Raw genomic sequence first — 22,905 nt, forward strand, 5'->3', positions numbered from 1 at the left:
GGATGCAAAGACTGTCTCCTAGTATTTTGCAGAAAGTGTTAAGTCTCTCCACAACGTGTAGGTGATGCATTGTATGGTAAACGAATGGCGGTATGATTTTGGAAACCTTGTAACTTTTGGCGTTTGTAGCTGTTTTCCACAGGCAAAGTCGACCCGGTGCGTATTAAACTGACAATAGTGTGTAACCTGAACAATTCAGAAAATAAAGGAAAAAAGCCCCGGTGGCTCAGTGGCTAAGTCGCTGCGAGTACGAGCACAAGAACGCTGGTGCCGTTCCCGGCAGCGGAGGCAGGTTTTCAAATGGAGGCGAAAAACCAAGACAGCCATATGTATAGATCGCGACACATGTTAAAAATTGCCATGTGGTCAAAATTAATCAGTAGAACTCCACTACAGCGTGCTTCACAATATTGGTGTAGCTTCTGTGCGTTAAAACCTACGTCATTCAGTGAAACGTATAGGCATCACTGATTTTTTTTGAGCCAGATTCACAAAAGTTGCAGACATAGCCTTGCCCGTCCTCAGTCCTGTAAATGTGACCTTTGACCATTTTTCACTTGGAGAGTAAAAACGCCGTACGTGAGAAGCTCTCCGCTTGCGTAGCGCCGATAACAGCGCTCTCGTTTCGGCACACTTTCTGATAACACCGCAAAATTGGCATGAGTGGTGCTAACGTCAGCAGATGTATCTGCTGCGCGTGGAGGCCGCGATACGGTTTGCATAGCTGAATAAACCTTCGCAAAGTCGCCTGGGTCACACTGGTGCCGGACGTTTCCCACACAACTGTGGACAGGACCAGCTTCGGGGTGAGTGAATGATACGCATGTAACCCATTTCAGAGGTATATATATCCTATCCAATATGAAACGGAAAAAAAATTTGACGAGGACCGGCAAGACGGCCTTCACACGCGTGAGTTTCTGGCGCGCCTCCTTAAACATATCTTAGGCTGTTGCTATCGGTAGCAACCGGAAACTTGCGTCGAGTGGCGTAGAGCCGGTGAGAGATACGTAGGTGCCAACGCGTTAGAACAAGTTAAAATCCTTCCAAAATGAATTGAAAAGCAAGGTTGTAGTGAATGCTCTAACCGATTTACTGAAATTTGCGAGAAAAAAAAACGTTGCGGATGTTCCCATGTATCAAGCTTTTTGGTTACTTTTACACAACGTCAAGCTTTTACGTTAGACGATGTGGGCGTCCACCGTGTTTTAAGCTAGCATGGCGTGCAGTATTTCAGCCTTGTGACATAAAGAAAAAAGGTGCAACGTACGCCGAAAAAGCTTCCCCGCCGCCGGCATTGTTTCGATGGATCCACAGTTTCTGCTTCAGAAAACCGCTATATTATAGATTAACAAACCGCAGTGGCGAGTCTTCGATACCAGGTGATGAAGGGGTGATAGACGAGATCAGTTATTCGCAGTACACGGGTCTGCGGACCGAGCGGGATGCAGGTGGCCTTTACGGTGAAAAGCATTCCAGGCTCATATATATCTTCTAGCGGGAAAACGTAAAATACATTTGTAATGATTGACTGATTGATTCTGATATTCTTAATCGTTATTTTTAACGCGCCGACGCTCCACAGGCGGTGAGAGGCGGCGTAGTGAAGGGGTATGGATTATTTTGAGTACCTGCGGATTGTTAACGTGAGCCGAAATCTCGTACACACGGGCGCTTTTGCTTTTAGGCTGAGTGAGAAAAGTTGTTGCCGCGGCCGGGAATCGAACCCGCGTCCTCGTGCTCAGCAGCACAATAAATACCTTAGCCACTATGCCACCGCGGCGGGTAAATTATGAGGTTTGCTGTGGTAGTCTACGGACTGTAGATGCGTTTGGCCTTTAGTTTCGTGAGTAATACGGCAGCTGGTGAGCTTTTTTCAGCAGCATTTTGCTTCCAGGCAGTCTTCAGGGCGTCACCCAAAAAGCAAAACTGGCTGATCAAAACTGGCAGACAAAAATTTATTAAAACCCAATTTTTGAGTACTGATGAAACACAAAAAAAATTTGCATCAGTAAGTTCACGCCAACGTGCGGAGTGAAGATGCTTTTTTGGACGAAGTACTGCAGGCGCGCTTTTTTTGTAAGACGTTTCAGGGCACGGAAATTTCTGCGCATGGATTTTCCTGAACTCGGTAATCCCGCAGTATATAAGGGGGATTTTGTTTTCTTCGGATTATAAATTTCCCGAAAGGTAGGCTTCAACCAGCGAGAACTGGGTTTACAGCGACGTGTACAAACGAATCATAAAACCAGGTTTTGCTTCGGGGCGTAAAACGTCGTTTGAGAATTGATGTGAAGAAATAGCATCGTCGATTAATTTCTTTGGTTCCTTCTTTTTATGTTTGAAGACATTCTCAAGATTATTTAAAGGTTTTTATCAGAAGCAATTTGGGCCGTAGTTATTCACGCTTTCAATTACAACATGAACTTGTTACCTTGAATTCAAGAATGAGGCTCCATATAACGTGACGGAGGGAACAGAACACAGTGTAACTAGGCTTGTGGTTGTAGATCCAGTAAGCTCTGTTTGTAGAAATGAAGATACTGCACACAGCGGAGGAAGACGGTACTGCTTTTAAAGAGCGGGACTGTTGAAGATTGAGCTTGGTCCGGTGCTGCTAGCAGATAAATGCCAAGAAAAAAACTACTCCTGCGCGATGGCCCAGGAACGGCCCTAGCATAGCTGCGTGGGCGACACACAGCGCCTTCTGACATTGTGCTGAGCAAGTCGTTTACTCTCCAGAAAAACGCGGCCGGCCTATGAAGTATGTCTCTCCCGAGAAAAAACGCGCAGCGCGAACGCCGTCCTGCCGCTCCTCGATAAGATATGAGACGCTAACGATCCAACACCGAGTATCGCGCCGAAGCCACCGCTCCTCAACGGAAGCTAAGATCGTAAGGTGACGACCTTGGACTTCTGATGCAAGGCAGGAGAAATAATGTAGCTGTGAGTCGACCTCGCTTTTCCCCCATGAAATCTCCTGAAAGTGTGAAAGTGCGAACGGAAGGGCGTTATAAATTACGGATAACCTTGGCGTCACCCCTGACGACTTTACCTAAACTAGGAAGAACACTGCAAAACCTACGAAAACTCAGCAAGGCCAACCAAGGCGAGCGAAACCGGAAGAAGCTCTGGGTACCGCCACCTCCAGTGTTTTTCCAGCCCCGCCCCAATAGTACACGCATCCCAATATCTTTTATCCTTCAAGACCTCATTTGCATCGTCAAGATTCTCTATTTCTTTAGTTTTGTTTTCTTCTCGCTCTTCAGTAAATTTTCTGTAGGTCGCGCTTTTAAAATTCTACGAGGACAACTAACGACGGGCTGGGAGTGCTAAGTTCCCTTGGGCAAGCGAACGCTTTCTTTCCGCACATTACAGAAACTAAGGTGCGGAAACAGCTATAATCACGTCACACAAATTTACATTACCCCTTGTCTAGAATAGGGCGCCTGCACACAGTGCCACCGGAAGCTACTGCTTTTACATGCGCACCAGCCTATGGTGGCGCCTGTTACCTCCGCCGTTGTGTAGGCGCCGTTATGCGGCGTCCACACCCCCACTGCGCATGCCTGGCAAGGCACAACTGACGATGATTGTGGCAGGATGCTTCTAGGGATTGGCCAACCAAAGAATCCGTCAGGAGATAGCTTCGCGTTCAACCACCGTCGTCATCTTCCCGTAAGGGAACCTCCTCCCGCGACGCCGTGAGGAGTGCTACGGGCAACGCCGCCAGTAACGCCACCTGCAACGCCACCGTCAACGCCAGGGCAGTATGGGAGTATGCGGTAAAGCAAAGGGGAGTATGCGGCAGGTCATAGGAACAGATGAAAATTTTTTTCAGTCAGAAAGAACGTGGTGACTAAAAAGTACTGACTCAACAAATTTTTCATCTGTTCCTATGACATACCGTATACTACCCTTTGCTTTCGGAGGCTTTCTTGACTGTCAACCCTTATTCTTTCTTAATTCACCGAGCCCCTCATTTCCCATTTCTGATTCGCTACATGCATAGCGAGGGCCTCTGTTCTGGCAGTCTTGATGCCAAAGGTAGCTTAAGAGGGTTCAACGCTGGTCGACCACACTCGACATGTCGTAGACACTCGAGCCACGGCCCGGGGTTAAAAAGAAGGTGCCCCTCCCCCCGAGTAGTCCGAGCGGCGCTGGCTACCACCCCGAAGTGCAGGGAAAAAAATACCTTGACATAAATACCCAAGAAAGTGGTGGGGAAACAGCCCCGCCGGTAGCGTAGTGGTTATCTTACGAGACCGGTAGTCTGGAGGTCGTGGGTGTGGATCCCACCCGGCGGGCATTTTTTCACCACTTTCTTTCTGACTCAAAAAATGCTTCATCTGTTCCTATGACCTACCATGTACTGCCCTTTGCTTTCTGTGGTTTTCTTGACTGCCAACTCTTATTCTATATATATATATATATATATATATATATATATATATATATATATAAATATATATATATATATATATATGTGTACTTCTACATATATATATAGACTTATATTTTCGCTTACTTATCACTGTATCAAAAAGAAACATGACAAACACACGTCATTCGGCACTATTAAATATTTTTGGAAACAGCCGAATACCACTGGCAATGACGACGGCAACAAAGAGATATATATATATATATATATATATATATATATATATTTACATATAAACAGCTATTCAGAGCATAAAGTCATATCGCATGCGTCTCTCGCGTGGGCTTCGGTTGATGCATAATTGACGGTAATCGAACACCTTGCAGATGCCATAGAAGCCTTCTACTGCCTGTGCATCGCGCGAGCACGTGGCAAAGAGTGAGCGTTCCCGAGGTAGAGGTCCAGAGATATCTTTACCGCTTACTCCACGTTTGTTGTTGTTCGAGGTTTCAGCTTTCAACTAAACTGAATATATCTAAAGGGCACCGCGCGCGTTAGAAGTTGGAGCATACCATGATCGCGTCGCTATTTTGTAAACCCATGTGTAAGCTTCCCCTGCCAGTGCTGCCCACGTTTACTACGAACAGGGTGATTTACCTCCAGCACATTGATAGTAACGGCGTTGTAGACCAGCGCACATGCCCTAGTGCTGCATTGTGAGCCCTCATGGGATGCGTTCAACGCGAACTTATCAGCTCTTTCAACGTTATTCGCAAGTAAAGCGCGCCATTCTGTGTCGTGGTATTCTAATTACCTATGAGCGCCGCTATGGCTAGACGCTGATCATTCACCAAGGTTTGAGGCACTGTGTAGAGTTATTTTGTATCATGGTTATCCATGTAGTCGATGTCTTTGCTATGCGATCTAGGAATATCTTTGCAGCGATTCTCGTATCTGGTGCGGCCGCCTTCTATGCTCATTGGCTCGATCAGCCTTCGCGCAAAGGTTTGAAGGTCTCTGATGGGCGGTGTAAACAGTGGCGAATTGCTGCTAATTCTTCTTTGCCGTTTTAGTAATGTTGAGATAGATGATGTATGTGCAAGCATCAATCAGGAACGGCGTAGTCGGTGGACTGGATTGGATTGAAAAACGTTTATTAAGCATAAAAGGGTGGTGGCTGCTTTATTCCAGAAAGCCGTGAGCCAGAGCAACAGCCTGGAGAGCGAATAACGAGGCGTTCCTCGTGCTCTTACCGTCAGCTGGCCAGCTCGTGCTTCGCAGAATTCAGTCTATCGAAGAAATAATAAATACTGTGGTCGTCGTGTGCGCACCTCTTTGAAAATTTATGATAGGACTAGGCGCGAAAATACTTTGAACACTTAGTAATGTTTTCTTTAAAACATGGTAAGGGTGATTTCTGCAAGTGTTTTGAACAGTAATCGAAACGCATAAAAAGAGGATTGCCAAAACGTATTATGTTCTACAGGAAAACCTGTATCCAGTGGGTAATCAATATTTAGATTAGGCCATATTTGTAAGCGCGTTATTAAAATAAGTAAATTGTGGCTACGCCCATTTTTAGCATGCTCAGTTAATAATATCCAGAAGCACACCAAGCCATTTTAGCGCGAGAAATCGTTCCTTTAAAGCGTTTTTATGGGAAGGGGACAGGAAAGACCTGACTTTTGGTTGTTTCAGAGATACCGCCGACATAAATCTCAAGCAGCAACGACCTAAACGAAGTAACGACTCTCTTTGTCCCCACGGAGATTGCAGAAGCACCGAATGCCTCCCTTTCAACAGCATGGTAGTCGTAGTTCTTGGCGCTTTGGGATTCCCTGACCAACTTGTAAGATGTCAAAATGTTCAGCAATATATGTGACATGTAGTGATTGTTCTTAAAATTGATTTGAGGTTTTTTTTTTAATTATTTCAGAGGTCCAGCATGGCTGCTGCCGAAACGGGTAGAGCTCATGAAGAAAACGAGGACTTGGTCGACCTAGATAAAGAACTGGGTCCCTTCACAGGCTCAGCGATTGACTATCGTCTGTTATGCACGGGATATCGTGGCCACCGGTGTAAAATCGTCAGCCACCTCTCGTCTTGGAATGAATACTTGTGTCAAGCTTGCCTGGAACTAAAAGAAACAGTGGGAAAAGCTGGGGAGCTCTCCCTACTCAGTTTTTACAACAACGAAGTCGGACGCCTTGAAAAAGAAGGAAAGCACGTTGTCGCCACCCTTCTGTATTGGCTTTTCAGCCTTCACCACTGCCTTACTTTTGTACAAATTACTGTTGAACAGTTACAGCCATACGAAGCAATTTTTTGGAAAGCCCTGATGTGGAACTCGCACGTTTTTCAAAGACTGCAAACGCTCGATTTTACAGGCAAACATTTTTACAATCAAGTGTGCCCGGAAAAGATCCTAGACGGTCTGTCAAGGTTGGTTCGTGAGACAAATTCACTTACTGCCCTTAAAATGCACTCTTTGAGTATGAAAACAGCGGATGCAAAACGCTTCCTTGGAGCACTAGCCCAAAACCGCACTTTGAAAGAACTATCGCTGCACGGTTCGGTAGTGCGTCATTCGGCGTTCAAGGAATACTTGGAAAATTCCGCATTGTTGCAAGAACTAACCATCGTAGCATGCAATGAGGGAGAAGAAAACTGTTTGATCTGGCCGTTACGAGGTCTCCGGCTTAACCGATCTGTGTCGAAAGTGAGCTTCCGGGATGCTATCGTCGAGCAACCCGTAGCTGAACTTGTAGCGAGTTTTCTCACAGAGAGCCAAATGTTGCGCACTTTCAGCTTACTTTTACCTGAGCCGGGAGGCTCTAACCAGAAGGACTTTGAGAGCGACGTCCTAGTCGAAAAGGAACTGTTTGAAGCCGACATGCGCCCCATCAGAAGGCATTCTACACGATTGTTGAAACCACTTATAGAAAATACAGTGCTGGAGCATGTCACCCTCTCAACGGACATGTGGAGCGAAGAAGAGTGGGTGGCTTTTCTCGAGGCACTTCCGGCTAAAGAAAACCTCAATAAGGTGACAATTACAGAAATCGCTAGCACTGATGCACTCTTCCTAACAATTTGCCAGCACGTCCAGGAGTATAACTTAGGTGGGCGAGTGCCATGTTGAAATGTGCCATGTTTCCAGCGGGTATGAAAACCTTGGGAGTGCAACATGTTCATGCATATCTGCGTCGCCTCTTTACTACCCGCCTACCCCAGGGCACGAAGGTTTTGTAGCGGTTCTAAAGAACCTGCCTAATAACATTACATCCTTATATCTGCTGCTTCCAATGAATGACCTTCAGATCGAAGTTTTGCAGCCATCATCTCCTCCATAATATTTCAAAAACCGTTGAAGAAATTGACGCTGAACTTTGACACAGTCCGAGGGTCATGTGATGGGCATGACAACGATGATGATGATGCTGATCAAAAAGTCGCAGCTATCATCAAGGTATTGTCATTCAACAAGAGCATAAAAGCCCTTTCGGTGTGTTGTGACTACATGAGCGACGACAACGTCGCCATATTAGCGAAAGAGATCATGTCCAGTGAGAGTATTCGCTATGTGCACTTCAAAGCTAAATCATTTGATGTCTATACACAATTTTCTAAACACCTATCTGAAGCTTCAAGCGGCGGTTGTGGCCTTTGTGGTGTCGATCTTGAAGGATATGTGGACAAAGACTGGTTTACAGTGCGGGACAAAGCTAACCAAAACTACAGTGATGTGGAACAAGCCTTCGAATTTGCCACCAAGGTCGACGATTACAGGTAAGTAAGACTTGGTTTACCAATACGTCTAAAAAACTGTAGCTCAAATCATGTTTTACTGTGGCTGAGAAACTGTAGCATTTTGGACGGTTAGTCCCTGCAAAGTATACTGCGTGAGTTAATTTGCAAATGAAATGACACTAAGCTTAGTTAAAATAGCTCAAGATGGGCAAGGTAAGCTATTCATTCATTAAGGTTTATTGCGTGCTCGAAATACCACCAGGGCTTTTACATTGGCACGCATGCCATTACAATAAAAGGTTAGAGTACTTGTGATCTTGACATGTCACTAATATAACTATAACCAGCTGTCTTATTCCTGAGCACACATTGGGCAAGGTGATAGTCGCGCATGCAAGGAAGACCCGCGAGTGATGGCACAAAATACATAGATTCATTAATTAGCGATAATTGCACTTGAATAAACTTGTTTTTATAGTCCTTTCGAAGGTCCAACTTGCAACTAAATTGAGGGCCGAAAAACTACGTAGGATACAGAACAGTGTATGAACCTAATGAACTAATGTGGAAACGCCAACACATACTTTGCTACCATACAATGCCGAACCAATGAAAAGCACCAAAATTACTCTTCGGGCGAGAATGTTCAAGAAAAATACGTTTCAAGACCGTTTCTTTTGATAACTGGGGGTTATCATTCTAGCCCATCGTTGGGTCGGTAGGTCGTTCGGTCGCTCGGTAGGTCGGTCGGTCGGTCGGTCGGTCGGTTGGTTAGTTGGTTTAGTTTGTTTAACCAGAGCTTAAAGTTTGTTTGTTTGTTGAGGGCATGGCTGGTTTGTTGGTTGGATCAACAAGTTATTTCCGCATGCACATTATGCGGCATTGGCAAAGTGAAATTAGAATATCATTGTTGGAAATGTTAAGACGTAATGTAAGTTTTCGCGTAAAGAAAACGTAAAACTATGGGAAAAATCGAACCGAGAAGGTTGTGGGGAAAGTTGTGGTACAATGTTGAAAACAAAAAGAAAACAAATTATAACCCACAAACGTAAAACAGGCCCTCCAGGTTCCGGAAAAACAATATGTCCTGTGTTCCCCTAACCGGGTAAACCACCACTTTCGGAAATGAAAGGGTGGAGGGTGCGACAAAAATCACTGTGACAGAAACCTAATCCCAATGCCCCAAATGACCGCAAATTAGAGCAGAGAAGTAAAGACCACGTGAACCAAATTTTCAATTCCTTCCTCGCTTTAAGGTAGCGTGCATTCCCACTTGGGGGATTGACCAATGCCTAAGAATGGCTTGATTAGTTAAAATGCGTTCTTTTAAATTTAATAATGTATTTTCAAGAAGGTTGTTTACCGGGGTTTTGTCGCACTACCCTCTTCGGGGATTTTCCTGACTCATAAAAAAACAAAAATCTCTATCTCAATAAAAAAACGTACGAAGGACTATTTATTGCTAAGCGCGTACAGCCCTATTTTCGGTATTAAGAATGTTGTCCTATACATCTTTCCAGCATTTAGCAGTACGAATAAAGAATGACTGCGCAAACGCGCTAATATAGGGCGAGTGTATATTACCAGCTTGTAATTGCTACTGCGATGAGAAGAATGGGGCGTGGTGGAATGTAGATGCTCGATGGGGATCCGCGATTGAATTGGTGGAACAGAATGATTCTTCGAAATTTTCGACCGCTAATGAGTGGAGCGAGAGCGGCACTTTTATTTATCCTCTAACATTGCTGAATTATTGGTGAAGGATTTCTAATCTTTAAGCAGGAATCTGGCAGCCCGGTTTTGAAAAGCCCCAATGTTTTCAATAAGGTAATTGTGGTGTCGGTCTCAAACTGAAACCGCGTACATTAATTTGGGGAGGTTGACGTAATCAGGGCCTGTATTTTTGTAATAGCGAAGGAACAAAACCACGTGCAAACGGCGGGCGAGGAGCGTCGTGTTGTGAATGTTTAAAGCCTGTGCAAGTCCTTGAGGGGGACGGTTCATATCCTTACCCAATCGTTATGATCCGCCACTTGATCGTCAATTATAATTTGTTGCATGTTTTTTGCGAAGCCAAAAAATTACCACAGCTGCCACGTTCTTTTCTCTTTGCCCAGCACGTTTTTAAGTTTTTTTGTGGTGACGACGTGCTAAAAGGGCAATTACTTTCAGAGGCAGCTTCGCGAGAGGTACTAGACAATTACAGCTTTATGGTGGTAGCCAGCATATGTTTGTTCGTAAAGTGGGCATATAATATTCAATAAAATATTTTTCTCTTACTACTTTACCTAATTTCATGACGTTGATGGTGTGCAGTGATTTTCATAACCGCACACCAGCCAACGACGCCAGCAAAAAAGCGGTTGTAGCTCTTTATGTTAATCGGAATAAAATTCACATCTAACCGGAATTTAAACGTTTATTGTTTTGGATTTTTTTTGACAGCCCTAATGATTGTAGCTGAAGAATTATTAGACTCGGTATCCCAATCGGCTTGCAAAGCCACTGCGTAAGGATACAAATTACGTCCAAAGTGTCCTGCCTTGTAACACCTAATACATAACACCTCTCTCAAACGTTTCATACTTTTGCAGCAAAATTATAATGAAGGTGCCTTTCGGGCATGGCTGCTCATTTGAATATTACGTCATTTCCGGCTGTGATGGCTTGATGAAATTTTGCTCTGACCAGTTGGTGGAGGGGGCCGTAGTTGTTGGCCATACCACGAGCTCGTGATCATCTCATAGGAGCCTACGCGCAGCCCTGCGCTATGGCCCCCTGAGTCATCGCTAACGTGTTGGCGGATGAAGCTGCCCTACAGGCCGTGAGAGTGACCGCACCATTCTGCTTCTGCTTTCAAGAACAGATGCCGCCAGGATGCTTCGCTCCTTTGCACGCAGGATTACCATGCAACAATGGAACACACCGTACTTCTCGAATCCCCGTCTGTATATTCAGGATCCTCTTCTTCAGCCCCGTATTCCGTATGGTCTGTCTCGACCCCAGTCAAATTTACCTTGTAGGCTTTACAGTCAAACGCTTGTATAACGAAGCTTGCGGGACCGTGGTAATTGTTTGTTATACACGTCACTTCGCTATATGCGTCATGCAAAAAATTGACACCCTACAAAGCAGATAACCATATATAAGAAACAGAAGTTTATTCAATCTTACAAGAAGTTGTAGGTTACAAAACAAAATTATACAGACGAGGGTCCCATAGTCGAGACTGCACCAGGACCCTCGGGTAAATATTACATAGAAGAATAAAACACAGTGAAAGATGCTAGAATCATATCATACAGTTTATAGAGCTAATGCATTGCAGAGTAGTAATATAAATTATAAAAAAACATTGACAATATAGCAATACAAAATAAGTGGTATATTTAGGGCGGACTCGAAGGGGGAGAAAAAAAAGGACAAATAGAAAAACAGGAAACGCAATATTATATATGTAAAACTATAGTAATATTCAAAAGAACACTAAGGAATTTTCACGAGATAGAAAACACTAAACCGCGCATCTAAGTGAAATTTCTAAACACCCTATGCCACAAGAAACAAAAGCAGACATAATTACATTCACTTAGTATGAGAAAACACAATGAAGCAAAAAGGAAAAGAAGGAATTAAAGTGAAATGTAACATAATGAACAAAACCCAGTGCAGCACTACAAACTTACATTCAGCGAGAAAAAACAATACGCAAAAGTGCAACGAATAATACTCAAAAATACACAAACAATTTCACTGACTGTTATGTACCATTCAGCACTCTAGAAGAAACTTTTTAAGAAGCCTTTTAAATTATGATAAAGATGATAGAGCTTCAATTTCATCGGGCAGGCTGTTGTAGTTTGCAATAACTGAAAAATGCGAATGCATTTTACCGTAGTTAGTGGAATAAAGTAAGCTGATGGAGGCGAAAAGCAAAAACGCCCGTGTGTACGAGATTTCGGCGCACGTTAAAGATCCCCAGGTGGTCAAAATTAATCCGGAGCCCTGCACTACGGTGCGCCTCATCGCCTGCGTTGCGTTGGCGCGTTAAACCCTACAATCAATCAGTCAATCAATCAATAAAGTAAGCAAATAATTAAAATTAGCAGCGAACCTATATGTTATATTTACATCAGATTTAAGCTCCAATAGGCGAAAAAAAGTCAACAATTTTCTTCTGCACAGTAGTAGGACGTACATAATGCGCAACCACCACCGACCTGATGCTATCGAGGTTCACGGCATACTGCGGCGCGAGGTCAGGGAGTGACGAGATATATATCTGTAGCGCGTCAAATGCCGCTATCACTTAAGCGGGTAGTCGTAACGCTTGGCTCCTCTGCAAGCTCTTCATCGCTACTCGCCGGGTCTATCGTTGCGTCCCTTTTCTCTATGACGGCCTCCACGATGTCGTCAGTTGTAAGGTCAGAGTAAATTAGGACCTGGTCTTCCACCGACAACCAATGCGGCGTCGCAACACGCACTCTACATCTTTATGAACTCCTGCAGCTCCGTGGCCGAAATGGGTGACTCACAATCGTCGGCACATCTATCGGCTGTGTATCGTCGGCACATCGTCGGCACATCTATAGGCACATCTATCAGTGAAGCCAGCTGTGCGCCAGCAATTGCGCACAACGTCGGCGGTCACCTTCCACCATGCGCCGGTAACCATTTCAATGGCCTGGCGGACGTTGATCCTAGTTGGCCCTTCAATGTTGTGTTGGAGGTTGAGCAGAATTCGCTGCAGCATCGTCGTGCGGTTGCGGGCTTTAACGGACCGTATGATCCCTTGGTCCAATGTCTGAAGCACCGACGTGCAATTCGGCGGCAGAAAAATCACGTCCACGTGATTTAGCACCGGGATCTTGTTGTGTGCGGCGCAGTTTTCGATGAGAAGAGCAATCTTGCGATTCTGAAGGCGCATTGTTTTCTCCAGTTGCAAAAGCCAAGTTTGGAAAAAGTCCGCCGTCATCCAGGCCTTTTTGTTCGCAACATGAAGGCTACGCACGCCCTTAAAGCATCGTGGCTTTGCCCACCTCCCAATCACTAGCGGCTTCAGCTTTTCAGTCCCTACTGCATTGCAGCAGAACAGCACAGTCAGACGTTGCTTGGACTTTTTTCCCCCTTTGCAGCGATTTGTTTTCTCGCACAGGGTCTTCTGAGGGAGCAACTCATAAAAAAGAGCAGTTTCGTGGGCAATAAATGTGTCTTCCGGCCTGTACTCGTGCAGCCCTCTCAGCAGTTCGGACTCACGCAAATTGTCGGCGGGATCGTGCGGTGCGTCGGCCTCTTCGACAGCCACAGTCTTGAAAACAATGCCATGTCGTTGTTTGAAGCTTCTCAGCCAGCCGCTCGTCGCTTTGAACTCCGCTTCATCCACGCCGAAAGCGAAGGCAAACTGTTTGGCCTTCTGACACAGCAACGGCCCGCTGAAAGGAATCTCCCTTGCACGTACATCGGCAAACCACGTGTAGACGGCGGCGTCAACATCCTGAAATGTGGCTGCACGGACCCGCTTCCTTGACCGGTCCGTTTTATGTTGTGCCACTTGCTCTTGTATCTTTTCTTTGTCCTTAAGGAACGTCTACAAGGTCGCTGCACTGATACCGTACTCCTCGGCTACGTCCTTTTTTTCCCCGGCCGCTCTGCACGGCGCTGATGATCTTCATCTTCCCATCGAGGCTGAATTGTCGTCGCTTTTTAGTCCCTGCACCTTCACCTGCACTCATCGCGATTCCAAGACGCTGCAACACGAACACGGCACAATCGAACAACCACGCTACAGACCAGATCAGGAAGACTCGCTTCTCTCCGAAATCAGGCAGTGCGCGCATGCGCACACTTGGCTGACTCTTCTTACGCCGTTTTTCTGCTGCCACCTCCCCAAGACTAGCCCGAAAACTCTCCTCCAAATCGTTATTGCCCTTTGTCCCTTCGTTCTCGCAACCGCCCTGTCATTCTAAAAAAAGTCCGCTTCTGTTCAATGTTTACATAAATGATATCATTAACGTAAGTAATGAGGCTAGATATATCATATATGCCGATGACAGCAGTATTTTTCTCTCTTCCCCTGACTTATACCAATTGGCTAGCGCTGCGAACCTGGTCCTGACATCCTTAACGCAATGGTCATCCAGTAATTTCTTGAGAATAAACAAACTGAAGACAAAAGCTGTGATCTTTCATGCAAAAGGAAAGCAAGTAATAAACCCACCAGCCCTTTACCTAGGTGTCACCCTTATTGAATACGTAGAAAAGTTCTGCTCTCTCGGAGTCCTGTTCACACCCACTTTGTCGTGGGACGACCATGTAACCCAGACATGTGCGAAGCTTTCTAGGGTAATTGGCATCACATTCCGGAACAAAGACCTACTGCCTGTGCAAACAAAACTTCTGTTGTATTATGCGTTTTTCTACTCCAGTCTCAATTACTATTTTTTGGTGTGGGGCAGCACTACATTGTCAAATACATTAAAACTACAAACCTTGCAAAAGCGCATGCTCCGTACAATTTGCAACGCATCATACGACGCCCCAACCCGGCCAATTTATCTAAAATATAATATTGTACCTGTTCACCGTTTTCTAGATTACAGGTTCGCATGTTTTTGTAAAAAAGCTACGCAAAGAAATTATAATTTTTTTTTCAGCCTTGTTGCACTCCAGCCACATGACACACCTTATGCCACAAGAAATCCCCACACTTTCGTGGTGCCCCGATGCAGAACGAATTATGGGTTGTATATACTCAGATATGTTTTGCCTACATTTCTGAACACTACGTTTTGTCATGAATTGCCCAATATGTCTTTTTCTATGCTCCGTAGTCATTTCATTCGTGATTCTTGATGCATTGTTACACCCCTCAAAAACATGGGACTATTGTATATGTGTATATCTTTTTCTATTGATTATGTTAAAATTTTTTTTGTTAATGTACCGAAGTTTTGTTGTTAATTGTGACCACTTCCGACAAAAACGGGTGGCGAGGCCTGTGAAGCGGTGGATTAAAACTGCTTTTTTCTCGCTGCCCCACTTTTTCCGACTTGTTTCTGTTGTGGAAAAGCTAAAATAAAGTTTCAAAGTGTCCCGCTGGCTACATCCCTGAGCAGCAGTGCAGCGGCATTATCGCCCTTTTTAGTTTTGTAGTTCTTTAAAAGATAGCCCGGGGTGACCTTGGTCTTGCCGATTGCATTAGCGACTGCCATCGGCGACGCAGCCCCGAGCCTATTCCGAGCAGCCCGGTTGCTCGGATTCGGTTCGTTGCTGCGCGTTACCACGGGTGCGGCTAGCCGTATTCGTTATCAAACAACAATTCAGCGATTGGGACCGCAAATTTCCTTCGTTAAACAGGCAAATTCGCTGTAGTGGTATTCGCTGTAGTGGCGTTCACAATACATAGGAAAAACCGGAATCTGGCCAGGCCATATGGCATGCTTCGTTGTACAGGCCATTTCGTAGTAGAAGCGTTCGTTGTAGCGGCGTTTGACTGTAGTTGGAAATGGCCTTCCCGAAGGCCTACTCCTTCCTCATCGGTATGGCCAGCAGCGCCCACTGTGACGCCTGTGGAGCGAACAAAACAATAGAGCATGTGCTGTATCGCTGCCCCGAATACTCGTCGTAGAGGAGCGTGCTTGCCGCCGCGCTCAGATGATTGGACCATCAGCCATTTTGAGTAGGAACGATTCTAAGTCATCGGTCTTTACCATTGACCTCAAAGAGGGCGACGAAAGCCCTTTTACGTTTCCCCAGCGAAACGAACTTGCGGGAAAGACTATAGTCCCCGAAACGGGACTAGAGTGCGCGCTTTGCCAATCCGATCTTTACCTCTCGTCTTGCCCTTTTATTCCCTGAGCCCCATTCCCCAGTGCAGGGTATGCAAGGTAGCAAACCAGAGTAGCAGTGCAGGGTAGCAAACCGGGCTCTACACCTGGTTAACCTCCCGGCCTTTCCGTTCTTCTTTCTTCCTCACAATTTCATACATCTTAAATATGCACTTACCTGTCAATAGTTGAGTCACACTCCGTCATAAATATAATAGCCCATATGCTGAAACAGGAAAATATTTTATGAACGCCGAAATGCTCTCTGCGTCGCACTACTGGATACCGATTAACGGAGGAGAATAATTTGCTCAGCGCGGATAAAAAATAAACAAACCAAATTTCACCAGGCCTAAAATACTGCCGTGAGCTATGCACTAGGTTTGTTTATGTTTTGTTTTTGCGAACGGCTGCGCCGGGCTGTGTTATCTCGGTTATGCACGTTGAAGTGAATTGCGTGTTTTATTCTTTATGCCACGTGAGTTATCTGCATTGATAGGGAGAAGGCTTTGAACTATCGTCCCCAGCCTAGTATAATTTTCCTTAATCTACACGGTTCTAAATGTACTTCAATGGTCCGAGAAACTCTCGCGCCGAATGATAAATGCGAGCAGAGCAGATGCCGCGGTATTCGATTTGCGGGCACTCGCTTTCGCCCGTCACTTTGTTAACGGCTTTTTCTCCGCCTCTGTATTCTTTGAGTTGTTATAGAAGCACAAGTTCGCTCTAGTAAACTTGTTTTTCCTTCAAGAGAACAGCGTTACCCTTGGATTTGTGATAATATGGACAATATTTCCCGTACATGTTGGTATTGTATACTTTCATTGAGCATGCAAGACAACACATGGGATAATATACCGCATTTGTCGATCATGGCTACCTTTCGCAAGTCGCAGCTTCCGTGCATGTCCAGTACCCAGACTGTACATGAAGCTGCTGATGTGATTCGTAACGCAGATATAAGCACGCCCACGGAAACCCCCCCGATATAAAAGTAGGGCTGCCGAAACAACAGACTTGTTTGGCGACTTTAAAAATGGGGACACTGCTGCACCGCCCCTTTTTACTGAGGTGACTTCTCAGCTTTGACCTTGTATTAGGACAGAAGTGGTCAGACACTAGTGTTACTCGAAATCTGACATTTGATGTGTGATGCTACAGCTGCTTAGTAAGCTTTTTTGTAAGAACGTACGGTGGGTCATTTTTTTTCAAATGTACAACAGAAGATCTAATCACGCTTATTCAGTGCAACAATTTTTAGACCCGTATTGCCAATACCCGCGGGATAAAATTTCGCATGACATATACAAAGCAACCGAAATGGCAATCTGCAGATTCAGGGACTCAACTTTTCACATTTGTTTTTGGGAATAATGAGCAATAACAGTGCCTTTACAAAACAAGCGCCATAGAGGAAATGGTGTGGCATCATTTAAACTATGCATATGTCCAACTCAGTCGCATTTACTCATTCTATACGGGGCTTACAAAACCTCTTGAGAAAAACCTGTAATATTACTTTTACCATGCATTTTCCCCAAACGTATGCCCCAGCTGAAACCCGCCAGTGCGTAGTCTCTACGAACATCACTGTGCCCTGCCATCTAAACAATGTGGACGTTAATGCGCTTTTTTGTAGAGCGCGAAGCCGGAAACCATATTCACCTACTATTACAATAATTTCTTGTTTTTGAATAGGTACACATATGCCATTAACGTCCGAAGGCGTCAATGTAACCTAAATAATTCGTAATGCTAGTGAGAATAACATAAACAAGTTAGAGGCGTCTGGGGCAGCTACGCTTTAATAGACTTAAACATATATCAAATTCACGGAATATTGTGATCATGATCATATCCAGCTATCCAGCCGTACATTTACCGCATAAATTTAAAGAAAATTCAGATAAGAAGCACGAGTGTAAACTGGATCTCCACCGACGTACGTGATTAAAGGGACACTGAAGTGAATTTGTCAAGCTCCCGTTTTTGCTCGCACTGCGTAGACTGACTCAAATTAGCACACTTTTCATCGTTTATCCGGTTGACAAATCGGTAATTATTTTACAAAGCGCGAAAGAAGAAAAACTACCATGCGCGGTTTGCGGCGGCCGCACCAACTAAGGCTGTGACGTTAGGAGGAGGGGCGCCGTGATTGGACGATGCCCAAGGTTAGCAATCACACAAGTTTCGGTTTTGGTTTCGGTTCTGTAAAACATAACCAATGGCGTTGTTGGATGGGCATTCTCAATATCTCAGTAATCATCGTACCGCGCTTCTGCCATGTTGTCGGCTGTAAAATGCACAAGATAAGCCTCCGAGGACGGCTTGTAGTCGTAGCATTCACTAGCCGAGACCTACGCAGTGCATGAACGCCCTCCGCGTACCCGCAGACGCCCAAATGTCATGCGCTTTTCCCCTATATTTGGAGCTTGCCTCCCTCATGCCTGTATCGTAAAAAGCGTGTTAGCACCAGGCCAAGGGTCTGTTCATTCTGGCCTGTGCCCACTGCCTGCAAGCAGTCGGTGCTTATGGCAACAGCACGCCAACGAGAACTCGCTAGCGCGCCAGTGCCAGCCTGCGCGCGTTTTGTGAACTAGTTCGTGTAGCCATGAACGTTGCGGCCCGAAAAAAAGGTGAACTCAATATAGAAAACATCGGCGGAAAACAAAAAAGTTAACTTACAAAAAAAAAGCACGTACCCGCGGGGATTCGAACTCGTGACTTGCAAAACGTCTGCGATGACATACCTATAGCGCCCCAGGCAACTGAGCCACGGAGCGGGACGCGAAAGCTTCGCTAATATAACGTATATATTGTCAACCGGTTTACACTTTTATTTAGTGTTGCCATATCAAGCAGCTTAGGTGACTATTTGTTGTACTGCGATCGTGCAGTAAGCGTCGCCCGAGTTTCCACAGTAGCTCACGTCTAGCAATAGCATTTCGTAGACGGAAAAGCGTTCGCAGATGCGTAGTCGTGCTGCTGACCGCTGTGCTTGTTCGCCCAGCGCAAAAAAGTGCTTCCCGCGCCCTAGTTTTACGCTGTACGGTAAAAATATCAGTTGATTTTATTTCCTTAGTACCTATATTGACTTCGCTGACTCTTCTCCCGCCTTCAAGAGGCCTTATATTTTCCTACTCGCGTACCAGTCAGCGAAGCTTCGCATGTGCGCTTGTGCAGCGCTTGTGTGAAGCGACCTTGACTTGGAGCTAGATACAGTGTACAAACAAACCAAGTAAAGAAAGGCACATTCTTCCATTCACAAACGTGTCCTGGCTTCGTTTCAACTAAGCGAACGAATTGCGACCAAGCAATTTTTGTTTAACCTCCTTGATTGCGACGACCTGCCGGCGGCCGGGGGACGAAACGCTGGGCCGACTGACTCTGTCGGCCGGGGAGCCGTGCAGCCGTGCAGTAGCGCAGCCGTGGCGCAGCCAATTGCCAGCTCATCCCCTCCTGACGTCACACGAAAACGCCACAGAAAATGGGCGAGCGTAAAGAGAGGAGGACAGCATTTTCGAATTAGTTTTTCTACTAAATAAAATCGCGTAAACGCGCCTAGAGTGGTCGAAACATGGCCTGGGTACTCCGGACTACAATTTGCGCTAGTAATCCCGCAATGTTTACATATCACTTCAGGGTCCCTTTAAGAAAACTGAGAGCGAGAATGTAGCTGTGCTTCTAATGAATTTCTAATGCTTACAAATTGTTGTGTGAAATATAACGGGGCGGCAGTCTTTTGTTGAACAGGCGATAGTGGCGAAGTTGTTCGTCCGCATATTACAGAACTTTTCCATTGCCATCAAGAACAGATCCTTCCTGATAAACATAGTGCGAAAACGATCTCGATCTCGTTTACCTTCCCCTTTAAAAAGCACCACGTCAACATGTTGGTTATTAGTAGATAGGGTATTAACCAGAGATGTCATAGGCGAACCATAAAACGAAGGTTTGGTCGCCTGAGTCTGCAGCCCAAATAGTAAAATTAGAATAAATGGGGAAAATAGCGAAAATCGTTGTGGGTCACTTAGCTGCTCACCATAAAGTGTTGCTAAATATAGCTCCAACCTAGCATGATAAGCTGAAAGAGCTCCAGACACATAATCCTTCGTATTGACACAGTGATTCTATCAGTTACAACCTATTCTGTGGTCATCACCTAGACATTTCGCAGCTTAGGTATGTGCCACACTCACAATATTTCGGGTGCTGTTGTGACACCCGAAAACACCTCCCCCCCGCCCCCTTGCAACGCTGATGGTTAAAATATTCGTAATTGTGCAATGTGGACCAAGTGGAAAGCTGGATCACCCAATGGCTAAGATGTTGCGTGCTGGTACTAAAACGGCGCTTTGAGTAAGTGTAAACGACACGTGTTTTCCTCATTGAGATTGAAATAATTAACATGAGTGTTCGACAGATACATACGCTACATGTTTTCCCCCGTGTTTCTAGAAATTCCGTTGTCCTCTTTGCGGCGTGCCTCAAAAAGGTTTCGGATAAAAAGCCTATTTCTTTAGAATATTCTCCTTGCGAATGCTCTGTGGAGCTTGTAACTGTTTAATGCAAGGGTTTTCAATCTCTGAAAAAAATACTATGCAACATCAGCAACCGCCGTTCACACGTAGTGCCAGCGCATATCACTTCAGCGGGCGATTGCCTTCAGTAATCAAAAATAGCCTTCTCATTTTAAATGCAACATTAAAGGAAATCAATATCTGGCCTGTAAGCATTCTAGGTCAATGGAGATAAAAACTGAGTAGTTCATCTACGAATAGCTTTGCACGAAAGGGCTCCAGTCAGAGCTTCGTGACCAGCTTTTAGTTTACAGTTCGCAATAAAACATCCCATGGTATTTTAGTCATTTATTACGCTAAAATATCAAAGCTAATAAATAGTCTGCACTGTCTGGACTGATTCAACGCTACAGGATCTGCATAGCTTTGTAGGGCAACAGATCGACATCCTGGCCTGCTCTTGGCCTATGAATAAGCTCATTTTAGCAACCTTAAGAAGCACCTTACATCAATCATATATGTTTGATATCTTGCTGAAGATTTAAAAGAGATGGAATAGTTTTTTTAAACCGCTCATAACGTGTTGTTTTTTGCTGTTGCAGTTTTCTCCCCGACAAGTACTGCGCCCGAGCCGTCGAACGAGTCTACGAGAACCCCGTCCTTCTGAAAGAGCTTGCGGAAAAGATGGACATCGACGTTGATGCGGCGAAAGATGTGGTCAAGCGTTGCATCGAGCACTGTAAAAAACGATGGATGATTTCATGACACTGTTTGGCGTCGTCCAACATACAGTAGAGTGTCACAAAGAGGCTCACCAGTGCAAGCAGCTCGACGACCTCAAAGGCGACTGCTGGGATATCTTGAAGGATTACCTGAAACTCACGGACGTTGAAGATGACTAGACAACACACAATTATTTCTTGCAGTGGGAACACCACCAAGCCAGTGCCGGTTGCAGATTGAAATCAGCATTCCTCAATTCTGTGTTGTGCAAAATTGCCATTCCGTGTGTGAACTTCTGGATCCATGTAACCAAAAATGTGGAATTAAAGTGTCTTCCCAGAGTGCGGGTAACGGCAGGAAAGCTTCAGGTACCCGAAATTCTAGAGGAGATGCCTGGGTTGTGGCCGTCAAATATGCTGGAAGGCTATGCGCAAACTGTGGTTATTGTGCACACACCGTGCATTATTGCTTTGTGCGTGTGAAACGCAATTGGCACAGACGTGAAGGTAGTCCACTTGTCATCACGGAACCCCGAAAGCGGAAATGTGTGTTCCGATTTTAACTGAGACCAAATCGATCCCCCTATTGGGTTGTACATATTACTATTACTATTACTATTACTATTGCATGTCCGAGCTAGCTAACGTGCATTCTCACTAATCGCGGGTTGGGACAAAGAGAAAACAGAGATTAGAGGGAATTGGAAGAGGTGGAGGGCAGAGGCTTGACAGCAAGTAGTTCCAGGTAAAGCGTTAGGGGACGTGTAATGGAGGAGGACTATTCCAAATGTGATAGCTTTGGTCCTAAGTTTAATTTGGATGCTGGGTACGGTTGGCGCCCATGCCGACAGTCTGTGAGTATGTCAGGGGATTCCCGCCGACGCGTCGTTATAAAGATGTCTTGCCCTTGTACCTTGTAAGTGTCATCCTCCTTTGGAAAAAGCCTGAGTGTATGGTCTCGTGCAGGGCCGTGTTGGTGCTCATTTTCTTCGAGAGATTCCATTTTAAGTGACGAGATAATTTGAAGTTGTGGATTTACTTTAACTTCTGAATAACCAATGCTGGTTGGGATATTTTTTCGATGAGGCAATGGCGGCATTCGAGTCAATGAGTATACCCGTAATGTTTATTGGTTGTTGTGGCAATTGCAGCTGTTTCGTATGTTTCTAGGGAGGTTGTATGAAGCGGCAATGCTGTTCTTTGCCTTTTGATGTCAGTAAAACACTGGCAGTGTGATGCGATTTGTCTTCACATGCGTCTGCTCAGCGACTTAAGTGAAGTGGTCTTGCTGTCCATAAATATCTCGTGCCCTTGCGGCTCGTAGTGCTTGTTTTGTACGTCGGTATGCATGCGGTGTTGGATTGCTGCCTCTCTGCGGTAATATCGTGTGGCTGCGAAAATCGTATCATCTGATCTTGCCGTTATGGGGTCGAATATTTAGAAAGGATAGTACAGCTTCGATTGTAGGTTCCAGTTTGTAATTTCCGCTAGATTTGAGATTTTTAAGCGACAGAGATAAGTGATGTGGATCACGCGGTTTGCGAGTGCTACAGTAATGGTATAGGATGTAGACGTAGTTGAAGGGCGCAGAATAAAATATTGGTCGCATATCTGCTTGCTCCACCACAAATATCATCCAAAGTCATATTCTTCTTCTACCCCTGCCGCGTCAGTGGTTGTCTCTGCTCGACCTCCCGTGGTGC

General features: G+C 45.2%; 1 protein-coding gene across 1 annotated transcript; it reads left to right on the forward strand.

The window, feature by feature from the left end:
* Positions 1 to 654: 654 nt before the first annotated feature.
* LOC144138658 (uncharacterized) lies at positions 655 to 21,544 on the forward strand. The gene is made up of 3 exons (XM_077671045.1): positions 655 to 806; positions 6,321 to 8,173; positions 21,083 to 21,544. Exons 2-3 carry the CDS (start codon positions 7,905 to 7,907, stop codon positions 21,243 to 21,245), a joined length of 432 nt encoding a protein of 143 aa, XP_077527171.1. The 5' UTR covers positions 655 to 806; positions 6,321 to 7,904; the 3' UTR covers positions 21,246 to 21,544.
* The last annotated feature ends 1,361 nt before the right edge of the window (positions 21,545 to 22,905 follow it).

Source organism: Haemaphysalis longicornis, unplaced genomic scaffold, assembly GCF_048455015.1.
Source record: "Haemaphysalis longicornis isolate Haplotype H1 unplaced genomic scaffold, Haemaphysalis longicornis Haplotype H1 scaffold_5, whole genome shotgun sequence".
Lineage (NCBI taxonomy): Eukaryota > Metazoa > Arthropoda > Arachnida > Ixodida > Ixodidae > Haemaphysalis > Haemaphysalis longicornis.